At 41.7% G+C, this 14,784-nt stretch overlaps 1 protein-coding gene across 1 annotated transcript in view; it reads right to left on the bottom strand.

Moving 5' to 3' along the window:
• The window catches only part of LOC118328168 (plexin-A2-like), a 59,558-nt gene extending 49,360 nt beyond the window's left edge, over positions 1-10,198 (bottom strand). Inside the window, 2 exon segments of the mRNA XM_035661774.1 lie at positions 6,612-6,794; positions 8,865-10,198. Coding sequence (XP_035517667.1) covers positions 6,612-6,794; positions 8,865-10,088 — 1,407 coding nt within the window. The 5' untranslated portion in view covers positions 10,089-10,198.
• Positions 10,199-14,784: the final 4,586 nt, after the last annotated feature.

Raw genomic sequence — 14,784 nt, forward strand, 5'->3', positions numbered from 1 at the left:
TTGGAAGGGAGGTCATGGCGTGTTTGTGCATGTGTGTTTTTGAGGGTTATTGTTAAAAGCCTTCCAGTTGCAGCAGCCAATTTTTTAGTTTGCCCTAACCTTCAGCTGCATGGCGAGCTTCCAAGTCTCCATACCACAATTTCTACAACTTGACCACAGTCTCCTCTCAGTCTCTGCATGTTCACTTCTTTTCTCTCTCCTTGAGGACATGGTTTCCTGTTCTCTGTTTCCTGTCCTCCTCCGTACGCCCCCCGTCCCTCCAATCATTCCCATTGTTTGCCAGGTTCCCATGGCCCACCAACAAAAGCAGTGGGAGGGGGACAGTGGAACAATTCATGGCACCCGTATGGTCTTCATTTTCCTGACCGCAATGCAGTCACAGTCCTCTTGTGTGTTTCCATTTGTGTGACGGAGCAGGAGAAAGGAAAGAAACAGAGGGAAGAGAGGACAAAGAGAGTTGGAGAGAGAGATAGAGCTGCTAAATAAAACTGTAGTCAGGAAAAGCAGTGAGATGGACATCTTTCTGTTTTATCACAAAGTCGCCTCTCTTAATACCCCTTACTATTTCAGCTACACAGAGACATCTAATGGTGTTCTGCTCTGAAGACTCCTACCCTCAGGTCCTGCTCCCTTCTTGCTGTTATGAAAATCCTTTCAATTTAGTGTCAAATACACCTATTCTGCCAGTACCCCTCCCCTCTTCTGAAACTCCATTCTAATGATCTCTATCACTAAATCTCCTCTTCCTGGCCCCCATTAGAAACCGTGACTTTGAAAAGTCCAAGTAATTTAGCCATGCACAGGAGAATTTCCCCACCCGGTCAACTCTCAATAAGCCATAATGAATCCACTATTTGCACATGAGAGTATTTGACTAAGGCTTTATTTGCAAGAAGCTTAACATTTTCAACCATTTCTAGGGAAATACTGCTGCTGAGTAGCTGCAGCTCTGAGGTAATGTGCTGGTCTGTTTTTATTTTCTTCAACAATGTCTGCATCCTTCAAATTATATTTATCACCACTGAGCTAATTCTCTAACAATGACTGAAGAGTAAAGGCACCAGTGGCTTTCTCAAGAGAAGTGTTGATGCAGCCGCAGGGATCGAATTTGTGATGCTTCAGTTAAAGGATAGTTTCTCCACTAGACCATGCTCCCCAGCATGTGATGGGTATTGTCTGCCTAAATGTGAAATCTTCTGGCACACATTAAAGGGTTTAATCGTTTTGTAAAATATTACTGCAGTTCCTCTGTGGCAGCGATGACATCATTTTTTTCCCTCTGAAATGGGATACACACTAAATATTAGTAAAAACTAGAAACGTCTTGATATTTAGTTGCACAGTCCACATCTTAATACACTCCCTATGACAGGGAGGCATCTGGTTCCACTCTGTATGCCATTGTAGTCCTTCTGTGCATTACTGTGCTTTGCAGAAACATTTCCTCAGAAAATCAATTCCCCTCAACACCTGTTATGTGTTTGAGGCTGTCACAGGGTAAGCATAGGTATAATGTCATTCCACAGTGTGTTTGCTGCTGACTTACTTTCGAGGCTACAAAAGAATAGAGACAAACAATCTGCTGTTTCTTACAAAAAGTGGAAAGGAAGCGAGTGATTAATAATACTGAGAATACTGATCATTGATCATACAAATGGAAATTGTTTTGTAGTCACATGCTGCAAACACTGTCCCACCATATATGAAAGGACACATTTTATCTGCATTAAGCCCCCAGGAAGTGTGCCGGGCTTTAAAGCCAGTTTGACATAGTGGCCAAACCGTGTAATTACAACTCATGTGATGCACAGCGGCCCAAAAAGACTTATAGACTAACATTGTGAAAGAAGTGGCTGTAAAATGGCGGATTAATTTTTTTTTTAAGAGCCACACTGCCAAACTTAAATGCGCATTATAGTTGCAATAAATGGTTAAAACCTGTGACTGTGACTGTGACTGAAATCCTCATCTTGCACTCTCTGGGTCCCACTAGCATTTTTGTAACAAGTGGAAACTGTGTCATCAGCGCCACTTAAAGTTGCATCTATCTACGCCTCCTGCCTTGAGACTGGAATAGATTTAAATAAGAATCAGTAAGAGATAATGGCTTTTACCTGGATTCACCTCATTAGGGTACGTCATTCAAAGTGTAAAAGACCCTTTTGTATTCAGCCTAGAGTAACTCACAGGGTCATATTACTCTACTAAAATCAACCACCTAAGGCAACAGAACTGTGGCAGATGATGATAGAAATGTCCTGTTATATCTGGAATACGAGTGGGCTAATCGTGAGACACTGACAGACACATCCATATGCTGCATGGAGCCTGGATGGTGTGACTGTTGGTTATCCCTGTGACCTTTCACCCCGGTTACAGCCTTCCTGTGGCAGGCTTGACCTTTGCAATGGCCCTGCTGCCGGAGTGATCCGCTGATGGCATTTATTGTCATGCCCCATTTCCACTCAGCCTGTCCATTTGGGGGTGATGGAATAGGATTTGAGAGATGACCCATGCTCCTGGGAGACTCCTGGGAGTCTGAATCATGGCTGCACACTCTGTCAGTGTAATGACAAACTCTGGCCTTTTAGACACTCAGCACTTAAAGCAGTAATGACAGATTTCTCACATCACCCAAACTTGCTGCTCACTTCCTGAAAGTATGCAAAATGTACCTTTTCTGTTTTTCCTAGTCTACATTCTTTTTATTCCTAAATCTGTCCCATTTCTCTGTCTTTTTACCTCTGTCTCTATTGTTACTCTTTCTTCCCTTTGCCCATCTTCTGTCTTTGTCTCACACTGTCTATCTCAGCTTCTCTTTTTCTCTTTTTGTGAGGCTATCTTGTATTTTTCCCCAGTGGCTCATCCAATGAAAGAGCTGCAGTGATGCTATCTGTGCTCCCAATCTGGACTGTGTGTGCATGCGTGTATGTGTGTGTGTTGTCTGTCAGACAGATTGCTCCTCATAAGACTGAGGCCCCCGGGCTAATGTCACAACAGTCCTCTCACACATTTCCTCAGTCAGTTGCATGCAGCACGACTGTGCGGTAAGCAGGGCCCGCGGGGCTACCAAGTCAATCCAGTTCGATCAAAGAATGAGCCTTATAGCAACTTGATTATAATATATTATTACAGTATGAATTTGCAGTGAAACATGATGGACAATGAGCTAAATCAACTTTATGAACCTCTCGGAAAGAGGTCATCTAATGTCTGTGAGCCTGGTGTAAGGGATCCTACAGTAATAAGACAAAAAGAATCACATACATTCCTATAGTTTTTTTTCGTGTGTGCTTGCTTTGCTTGCCTACCATATCATGTTAAAGTTGTTCAGTTGGTTTCAAATGTACCTCCATATATCATAGTTAGGCATGCCAAAAACCATTATGCAGTCAGTATGCTTTAAACAAAGTCATTGTCAGGTTGTCGAAACAGCGTCTCCCCTCACACCTTTCTGATGTCAGAATTGAGGAACTATGTTTCTGACAGTTTCTGTAAAACCAAACGTCTGACAAATTTAGCAGATGTGGAAAAATGTCTCCATTATTTGGTTAGTTGATCAACAGAAGTTTAATTCAAAACTATTTTTCTATATTTCATTTTTCCAAGCAAAAAATAACAAACTCTGATTTTAGCTTCTTAGATGTGAGGAATTGAGGTTTTTCCTTGGCATATATAATGTAATAAAGTGAATTACATCTTTGGGTTTTGGACTGACCAAACATGCATGGTGGATTTGTTCACTATTTTATGTCATTTTATAGCCAAAACCAATCAATTAATTGAGAAACAATCAGCAGATTAATCAGTTATCGTTGGTTACAGCCTTGTAGTCAGGATGTAAACTTCTCTCTCAAGCTCTCTTTTTTTTATCCTTCACTGAACTACTTCATTCGTTTTTGAATGTACAAACATGAGTTCAACACTGTGAATGTTGTTAAAGTGAGTCTGTCTAAAAGTGTGCGCCATTATTTCTATTTTATCGTTTCTCGTCCTTTTCTATGACAGCAGGTTTTTGTCTGCCTTCGACCGGGCCATTCAGAACAGCTGTAAACTCTCTGTCTTCAGAAGTGGTCAGACAACACGTCATTTGAACTAGTTCCTTTCAATCATACCCAGGCCTTTACACTTGTCAGTACTCTTTATTTATCCTCAATCCCTACACTTGATGATGCAAACACGACCGAGCAGCTGAAAAAAACATCTCTATACTAGATGTGTTTTAATGGATAAGGCTGGATTTTTTCTATATTTTTCTTCTCAAGTCCAACACAAAGACCAAAACTAACAATGCTTAGTCAATCTCTTAATGATTTTGGATTTTCCCAGCCTGTCTGTGGCACTCCGACTCTATTGTTCCTACTCACTTAAATCTTTACAACAGGAGTATATACTTTCATTTTCAAAAAAAGGCTAAAGCTATACGTGATTTCCTAAAAAACAGCTAGGTTTAGCAAACTAGTATATACAGCAGCAGAAGAGTGTATGAGGGCTGACTCATAACAAACTGCAGTGTGTGTTCAGCGTAATGAAGGAACATGTCAGCCAGCGGCCAGTGTGGGTCAGTGATGTGTTTTTAATAGTTTTTGGACAACAATGGAGGTCTGTGGCACAGAGGAAAAGCTATATCAGGCTTTGGCTACATAGGCAGTATTAATTATATAAATTCATTGTTGGTTTTAATCTTTTCATTGGACTTGATGAAGAAAAACGTAGAATATCATTTAAATAAAGGAAAACTTAAAGCAGGTATAAGGTACTTTTATTTTGTGTATATTCTGGCGGCCCTTGCAGACAAAAGTGGTAGTGTTTCCACTGCCCCATTTCATTGATTTTGAGGGGAAACCGACGGAATCCTGGTGGCAGGCAATAAGAATACCTAGAAATAGTTAATTTTCTCTCTGATGGTCTTGTTTGTTAATGTAGGTCATATAGAAGCATATATTAAAACCAGGAAAAAGAAACTCTCAAAATAGAATTTGAAAATAATTAGGCTTTCAAAGAATACAAAAACTAATGCTAGCCTTTTAAACAAGGAAAACACACATTAGACTTGTTGGAGAGGTAAATTATTCTCATCAGGTAAAGGGTTTAGAATAGTGCTTCGAACCTACAAGACACAGACAACACTTACAAGTCTAATGGTACATAAATATGTAAAAATTCATGTCAAGTACAGAGATAATGTTCAAAATCAGTGAAGTGGTCCTTTAAGTACTTTGCAATGCTAAAAGCTATTCAAACCAAAATCCACCTGGACCGTGTTAAACAAGAGGCACTAGAGCAGCTTAATGTCCTGTTACTAATACAACTCATACAAAGGAGTTGAAGGAACAGGCATCAAGTAGTCATGGTTGGAAATTTACATCAATTTGTGCTCGTCTAAGAGCACCGGTCCAAAGGCTGAAGCACAAGATGAAGTGCTGCATGAATACCGCACCTTTGTTCAGCAGCATAATGTCCCACCATAATCACCATGACATATTAAACATAACCAGTTATGCTAATTAGGTGATTAATTGATCAGATTATTGCATTAATTTGTGTTAATGGATTACAGATCATAAATGCATAAATGTGCCATGGCGGTAAGATACAAAAGCAGCTATGGGTGATGTATGTCAGCGGTGTATTTCTCATGAATAACTGACAAATGATTTTACACGTGAAGATCAGTTAATCCCTCATTGGTAAAGAGAGCCTGTGAAATGTTAAGCTTTGAAACCAACAGTTGTCATCTGTGGCTCTTGGGGAGACTTTTTAAAGCTGCAATAGGTCATTTTTATAAAAAAAAATTTTTGTCATATTTGCTGAAACTTTTACTATATTCTGAAAATAGTACATCAGACAGATCATCTATGAAAAACTTAGGTTCCTCTGGCTCATTCTATCGCTCCTAATGGCATTCGCAAGAATCCACAGGGCCTGAACAAAAACAACGAGTCAGAGCCAAGAAAGATAGTTAATTGTTGAGTCTCATTCCCAGGGCATAAAATACAGACGCTTTGAGACCCTGGGAGTGAGACGCAACAATCAACTATCTTTAACTATCTTCAAAGTGTCTTTATATATCTCTTGGCTCTTGTTTTCATCCAGGGCCAGTGAATTATTGCAAATGTCATTAGGAGCGCTAGAGCAGATTATCTGTCTCATGTACTTCTGTCAGAATATAGTGAATATTCCAGCAAATATTGCAAAAAGTTTTAAACTTAACTTAACTTTTATAACCTTGCCTTGGATACACAAAAATCTCATCATTTTGCATGATCTTGTTTTTTGATTTTGAACCTGACATTGTGTTGTTTGATTTGAGACCTATTTTCATCGCTGCTGAGACCTGACATGTGGGCAGTAATTCTGAGGTCTGGGAACAGGCTACATTTTGCATTGCTATTCAAAAACTGAAACAAGAAGATAATAATACCTATGAGTCACCAACAGCACCCTCATGAAATCTTTGTTGTGTTTTGAGTCAAGGATCTGGTCGCATCTCTTGATAATTAGTCATTCATTGTAAACAGCCAATCCCTGAGTATTTGAGTTCAGTGTGAAAACAAAGGCAGATTAAGCCTGTCTTGCTCCATAGTGTCTGTTAGTGTTACTGCTCTTACCTTCTTGAGCAGTCAACTCCTTGTCCCCAAGAAGACCACACTGTGTCCATTGTAGACGTAGGAGGTGACAGAGGTCAGTCTGTCCCTGCTTTCAGTGTACACCATCTGACCCGACACCAGCTGCGAACCCCCCAGGGGCTGGTTTATATCCAGGCCGCAGAAGTGATCATCGATGGGAACAGGCTGCATGGAAAAAGGGCAGGATGGAAAGATGGATGAAGAAGAAGAAGGCATTAAGAGTGTGAAGGCAGAGAGGTGGGGGTTTTTTTTAAGAAGATGTGGGGAGGAAAACATGGGAAGATGTTATAGAAGGGAGGGATAGAAAAGGGGAGAGAGTGAAAGGAAGGAGGAGTGAGGATGACAGATATAAGGAGGGGAGGTGGAGGTAATGAGGGAGAGGGAAGAGCATTAGTGGGAGCCAGAAAACTGACTGAGATCACTGTAGACACATGCAAATATAAGAGGAGAACTCATACTGACTTCTGGTAAGCGTAATGTGCATAAAGTGCACAATTTCCAGGGTGAAAAATGAATACTTCAAAAGGGTTTGGGCTGCTGTGTTTATCAACAAGCCTCGGAGCGGGCGAATTTTGCGGAGAAGACTAATTGCTGATGGCAAAGACCAGAAACGCTGTGTATTTTGCGCCTGTTTCTGTGATTTTTTAGATCGCTTGATCTGACATCATACAAACACACAGCACAAGAGATGTCAGGTTTTGATTAAGCATCAAAGAGAGCAGCATGCTAAGCAGTCCTGTTACATCTACTAACATGTACCTCAAACCTCTGCTAATTGCCTGTCATTCAGTGTATAAATCTACCTTTTTAGGGCAGCTAATTTCTTATTTCACATCCCGTACTTCTTGCGCATATTAGTCCTTACTGTGCTTTTTCTTTCATCAAGCGATGTGCTTGAGCTTTACTGAATGTGATCAGTCAGGGGAACTTCATATCTCACCCCAACATGCTCTAAAATGAGCTATTTTCTTTCTGGCTAGTATGTGTGCGTTCAACTCTTTTCTTTTTAACCTAAATATTGTACATGTGTGATTTTTTCTCATTTGAATATTTGTTTTAACAGTTGAATTCCTTTGTATGAAATTCTATTTTTTAATGTCATACCTGTTACCCATAGAAAGGAGCATCAGACAATACAACGGATTTTGGACAGACAATAACATTTGTAATTTTAGGTGAAAAGTCTCAGCTATTGGACGGACTGCCATGAAATTTGGTATTGATGTTCATGTTGTCTCAGATTGAATTGCAATTATGACCAAATACCCCAGAACTAATGACATTACGATCAGCCTCAGGTGTAGTGCAAATTATCAAATGTTAGCATGGTTACACTGTAAACTAAGATGGCGAACATGGTAAACATGACACAGGAAAGAAAATAATGGCATTCACCTAAAAAAAACCATATCAGTGCATCTCTAGAAACACTTGGCTGTTGATCTTTCACTGAGAAATTAATCATATAACCAAAGAAACACAGTATCTAATGATATATTAACAAATCTGAACCATTGCACTTCATTTATAGTCCATTTTAGATATAAAGCCCTTTGGTTAACAGCACAGTGAGAGTTAATTATTACATTATTATGCGTCTCTGTCCTCTCTCAGTTGCTTTTATGAATAACATTACATCTTATTTGTTTGATGGCATGGTAGAATCAAAGTACATGTTGGGAACCACCAGAGCAATTGATGTGATGAATATCATTGTTTTCATGGTTCGCTTTCAACTTGTTTCCATGAAAGCTACTCATTATGCAGAATTATAGCTTTCACAAAGGCACAGACTTGGACATTTACAAGAAAGCCCTTTTCTCAAGATCAAGAACAGGTCTCAGAGGGTTCAAATACTGCTGACAGCGACAAGAAGAAGGAAGGAGATGGGGAGAGCGAGAGGGAGAGAAAGGGGAGGGGAAGAAGGCGGGAGTCAGTGCCCAAACCCCTGAATGAAATCAAAGCTCCATACAAAACTCCTCTGATTAGCATTGTGGAATTAATCTCCTCCAGCTCTTCTGCTGGGATTCTGAATACCTGAATGGTGTCTTCGGCACAGCTCTGGCTGCCTGCCTATCACCTATTAGGCTGCAAACATGGTTGTGGAGAATCAAAGGGCCAACTTTCAATGAATCTATATCAGTGCTTGTCATCACCATGTCAGTTTCATAGTTGGTTTGTGTGTTTATAGGAAGCAAAATCAGATGGTTCACTGTCTTTCTACAGTCTACCTACCGCCTTGGTGCACTGCACGTCCTTTCCCAGCAGCCAGTGCAGCTCCAGGTTTCCCTCCCCCTGGTAGCAGGACTGCAGCCGCTCCTTGATCCGTGTGTTAATGTCTTGAATGGTGAAGACGCAGAGAGCAGAGTGATCTGGAGGGTCGTGGCACTGCTTCTGTCCCTTGGAGAACACAGCAAAGAGCACGTCCTCCTGCGCGCTGATGTTGAGCGACTTTGCCAGAACCCTGCCGGCCTTGGACAGGTAAGCTGCCTGCAGCAGACGGTACTCCTCGCCTCTGTGCACGCACCCCACGGGAAGTGACACATATGAGTGGAACTTCTTGTCACCTTTGCAGAGGCGGATGATGCGAGAGGTGTAAAACAGGTCGCCAGGAGAGCTGCCAGCGGGCATCCCATTCTCAGGCGTCTCTGGCTGGACAGTCATGAAGTAGACGAAGCTGCCACTAGCAAAGCCATAGATGTAGTAGATGTCAAAGTGTGGGACAAGAGCCAGTGTGTCTGAGGGGATTTTAATGAGGGAGGAAACAAAGTCAGTGTGAAGCTCATAGTCTAGCATGGCAGAGGATTCTGGGTCGCGAGGCAGCTTGCGGCTGGAGATAGTAGGGAAGTAATCCTGTTTGCCACCAACAGCTGTGCCGATGTACAGAGTCGCATCCTGACCCTGCGAGGGCACAACAACCCCGTACATCGTCCCTGTCTGGTTGTCACTGGACAGGTAATGTTCTTTCTTATGCGTGGGCTCTACAAGGATAAACAAGTCATCCAGCCTCATCAGCTTGCATACTCCCTGGTAGAGACTGCCACAGGCCAGCAGCCGGTTATGAGAGTAGTCAATGAGCAACAGTTTATTAACGTTGTCAGTGGAGGCAAGAGGCTCAGAACAGGGCTGGACAATCAGTGGAGGATAACATGCTTTGTTGTCATACTCTGGGCCTGTATCATGGGACACCAGGAGGGTGAGATTAGCTGACAACTTGTAGATTCGGTTGACAGCTCCAATGTATAGAGCCCCAGTAGACTGATGCACAGTCAGGTGGTTCAGCGACCACTCCTTCCTCTCTGATTGAAAGGTGTTCAGAGTCTGTCCAACAGTCGTCTTTTGATTCACAGAGATTAGAGTCAATAGCCACAGTGCCAGGGGCCATGACATGACCTTAAGAGGACAGTGGCCTTTAGTGAGGCCGCAGTAAGTCCATCCTTTATCCAAGCACGTTCCCATCCCCACAGGGCTCCAAAAAATACCGAGCTCAGACAAAACACCCGGGATCGTGTGTCAGCAAGGAGCAGGATTGCACTGAAAAAGCTGAGTTGAAGTGCGGTCTTGTAATCTTCACATATTTCTGAAAGAGAAAAGAGAGACATTTGTTTAAACCCAAAAGATCCTTGATTGTTTTAAGAGTGAAAAACTGCTTTCCGAGTATCATTAGACATTTCATCTAAAAACCTAGAAATATATGTGCTTGTTTTCCCCTCTATCTCTGCTTAGTCAGACACATGAGACATCAAAGAAACAAGTAATCATTTGTTCAAACTGTCTCCCCATATTTACTAGCCCGAGAGATGGTCCAATATTCCCCCTATCAACAGGGGGGCTCATTATATTCGCCTCTCTGTAAGAGAGAAGTAACTATGGCCTATTACATGAACAAAGCAGTGACACACTGTAGCTGTGCCTTCCCTCTGTTTGGGTGGCTAATTAAATGATCCAAATGTATTAATTATGCGTCCATATTTTGGGCTCCCTGTTTTCCTTTCTCCCCTCCGCCTTGTTCGTTTAAATGGTTGAATCCAGGAGGAATTAATCACTCTCCACTGCGGCCGACATTCCTAAATTAATCAGGCTTTTTCCAGGGATGGCAGGGAGTCATTAGAGATTCAGAGCCAGAGCCTGTTTAATTTCATTAGCATATTTTATGTAGATATTTCAGAGGGGACAAACAATGTCCCTCAAATACATGATGGACTGGAAGATGGATGAGTTAGACACATGACAAAGGATGTTTGATGTAACCCCAATCACAACTATACAATGTGATGTATGTTTTAGTTTGATGCAAGGTGTTTCTCATACAGATGCAACAACATAAGCTAATTTGGAACAAAAAACACTTTTTTTATTTCAAAATAAAGACAGATAGTTAGTGAAGGCAAAACAAGGATCGTAGATAGTGGCTTCACATGCGCCGTTACTTCATAGAAGTCCATTAATGGAGTAATAAAACTGCCCGCATAGGAGGAAGGACCATAAATTAAGACACCTACATCACTCTAAATCCTGTCAGTGTACCACCAAAAGCTTCTGTAATCTGGCTCCCAAGGGCTGTTTCTACTCCCCTACCCTGCCCCCTCCCTGCCCTCGCCAGTACCACATCAGCACCCCTTCACACTCTTCTAATAATACTTTTTTTTTTTTATCATTCAACCCCTTCAGCAAAATGGCTCTAAATTTCCTCCAAAGCTATTCTGCCAAATGCTCGAAGGCTTAAGCTCAAAGGCAACTGTCTTTTTTGGCTGGAGCTAACGTAAACAGGGTGTTTTCTCAGTGAGACTTCCTGGTATAAGTAAAGGTTAAATGAAGACAGCCATGTCAGATCCTAATGTGGGGGTCATGATGGGGTGGGTGCTCTCCATTGGCTCACTAACAGGACGTCCGGCTGAGTTGAGTGGGAGCCAGGGATGGAGCGGATGGACTGACACTGAGCTGGCTGGGTCAACTCCAGCTCCACTCCAGAATCTCCTGTCCATCTGTCCCCACTACGCTCACACCAGGGGAGAAGTCACTCGAGTGTCTCGACCTACTCTGCTCAATTTGGCAGGCTCTGTGTGAGCTACTCTACCAGTAATTGGCCACCAAAGAGTAACATCTGTCACACACTGTATTGCTGAATTTAAATCTGAAGCTCAATGTTTGTTTGTGTTTCTTTCTTTATAATACATGACATTTACTCAAACCTGTATGAATCAACCACAGTCATATTCTGCACATCTCTATTTTTATATTTCTCTACTTTAAATGTTAGATGACAAAAGCATCTTCTTTTCTGTTCTGTCCTAGACACAAAAACTCTGTTTTCTTTTATTAGTTCTCAGAAAGCTGAGATTTGGCAGGACATGTTGGCTCTAATATTTACAGCTTCTTTATTTTAGGCAAAATGGTGTCCAGCAAATTCCTTCTGAAAATCCCTCAAATCATCTGCTTTGCAAGCTGATGAGTCCCTGAACCAGTTTCTGTGTTGATGTAACCACAATTTTCTATCATTTGTCCGTGATGAAAAGAGTATTCAGGCATTCTTAAATGTTTCAGAGGAAGCAGTGACAGTCCTTTATTTTCGCAGCCTGTGGGTAAACTAAAATATAAACTCCTTGCAGCATTTGTGTGTTTGTTTTCAGTAAACCAAATTGTCTAAACCGATGGTCAGCATAAACCTTTACTCCCTGAAGTGCAAACCTTTCTCTAAATCTTTCTTTTGCTTTTTGATGTGGGCTTTTCAGAGTGAAAGCGGATGCTGAAATGGGATGTAATGCATTAAAGAGCTGTTTGAAAGTGGGCGGGTTAGATCACAAAAATCTGACTCAATCCTTTGTGCGCGTTCTTGAGCTGCCACAAAAAGGAGCAGACAAGTGATTTTGTGTTTACCAATTCACCGAGAGCTGTCTCTACTTTGTGGTGTCCAACAGAATCCCATTACTTTGAATTTCTCTCGCTCAAATCACACTGCAAACTTCCAGGTGAAGACCTTTGCTGTCATTTGCATTGTATTATTGTCAGAAGCGCTTTTCTTTTCTCAACTAGAAATAATTAATATAAAGCGCTCTCGAGGTCCACCTGTAAATAGCAGACCAAATGATATTTGCAAAGCCAGGTTTAAGTCTGGTATGACCTTAAACAACAGACACCAGCAGTGCCACCCAGAGGTTAATTCAGTTTTGAGTCTCCAGTCAAACCCTCGGAGGAATTAAAAAAAATCAGGGGGAGGAACAAGGAGAGAAAATAGGAAGTGCTGGTGGCAAACGAAGCCGGGCAAGCATGCAGGCAAGCAGCAGCCTCATCGTTTCATCCATTTCTGTTCTGCCGGCTTTAGTCACGTCTAAGGCGTGCAGTCATGCTGCTCAGTGTTTACCCTGGATTATAGAGACAACTCTTTGCCCTGCGCAGTCCTCCCTGCTGAATTCTCCGCCTCGCCACTCAGACACGCTCCAGCCCAGACGTGACTCATTCACACTCACACACAGGAACATGGTTTGCTGAGGCCTCTGGGGACGCAAGCTCTCAGCGGGCACCAATCACAGCGCAGAGGAGGGAGAAGCCACCCTCTTGTGCTCTGCAAACACGACCCTTTGACCTGGATCGAGATCAGTGGAACCATATCCATCCTCTGGGTTCAGCTTTTATTGGGGTGAAATGCTGTCATAGCGTCTGTATCGCCCTGTTAGGGATGATTCATGGGACAGAAGGGATGGTTAGCTTTTTTTCTGTTTCTTGTTTGTTTGACCCATCTGCCATCAGAGATGAACAAAAATGTTCGTAGGGGATATTTCTTTGTTAGGCTGTCCATGTGCATCATTTTCACTGCTCATTCAACTTCGATAGAATGAAGCTGTGTTTTGACACAAACTAACAAACAGGTTAGATGGTTACACATTTTTTTCATGTTAAATTCACAAGTTGTAGTAACTTAAGTGAAAATTCAAATTAGTAGTATGTAAAAAAACGTATAACTTGGGTTTTTTGGTGATTTTTAATTTGTAATGAACATTACTCATTTGTGAGAAAAGGGCCTAATAGGTTTTATAAAACCCAGGTAAAAGCCAGTAAATAATGTCAAAAAAGTATTATTCTTATTATTTTATAAGTATTATAAGTATGTAAGTAAGTATTTACATTTTGAAGATGTTACATTTTCAAACACCAGCAATGAGATGACACAACATGATCTTTTCACTTGAAACAAAGACCCATTTAGCACAAACGGCGTACTGTTGAAGTTTATCTTGTTCATGTTTTGGATTATAGATTTGTGTGAGATCAGGAACACCGTCAACAGACTATGCCATGATCTTTCTAAAGGTCAGAAGAAACATCTCTGTTCTCACACTTAGTCAATAATGGGAGTCATTGTCACTCGCATCAGAGGTGATAAAAACATTTTTTTTGTTGCTGTTGTTTTTTGTGGCCTAGATTTATATGACTGCACAAAAGCAATAACAGTGTAAGACCATGGGGGCGGAAAAGTGTCTGAACTACAATAGTCATAACAGCTTCTGTCCTCATGATTACAAGCCGGCTGGGCAGAAGCATGCAGGGTTTTTTTGTGTCAGTAGGTTTTTCAAGCCGGGGCTGTTTATCTGAGTTGAAAGTCAGTTTATGAAGTTCCTTCTTGGAGATCACTTCAGATTTTGTGAAGAAGTTTTGGCTGCAGCATTCCTGAATACATACTGTAAAATGTTTGCGCTTATAGTGTATAAACTCACATGGCCTGATGGGATACTTTTGTCTGGGGTTTTCAGCAGATGCACATGGACGAGTCATTGGGGGGAGGGCCAGCGTTGTACACATTACACATGAATGAGCTGGGAGGGCGCCAGCCGCAACATAACTTGACTTCCAGATGAATAAATGAAGGCAATTAGTAGATCTGTTTACAATGTTGTGGAGACAGAAGTAGGTCAAACGTGGCAGAGACAGGAGGGAGGAGGGAGCCAGCAAGCCAGAGCCAGGGGCTGTCGCTGGTACCTACAGTGATGAGTCGGGGAATTAGGACATGAAAATGCCGTCTTTATTAACGATGACTTATAAATGAATGTCATACTGAATCACAAGGGACCCGTGGGGTTTTATTAGGAAAAGCAATGTTTTGTGATCAGTCCACCGTGTTTCATCTGTGGCTGCGTTGTGGAGGGGCAGCCCAGGGCGA

Source organism: Morone saxatilis, unplaced genomic scaffold (genome assembly GCF_004916995.1).
Source record: "Morone saxatilis isolate NCDOM2014 unplaced genomic scaffold, NCSU_SB_2.0 Contig18, whole genome shotgun sequence".
NCBI classification, from domain to species: domain Eukaryota; kingdom Metazoa; phylum Chordata; class Actinopteri; family Moronidae; genus Morone; species Morone saxatilis.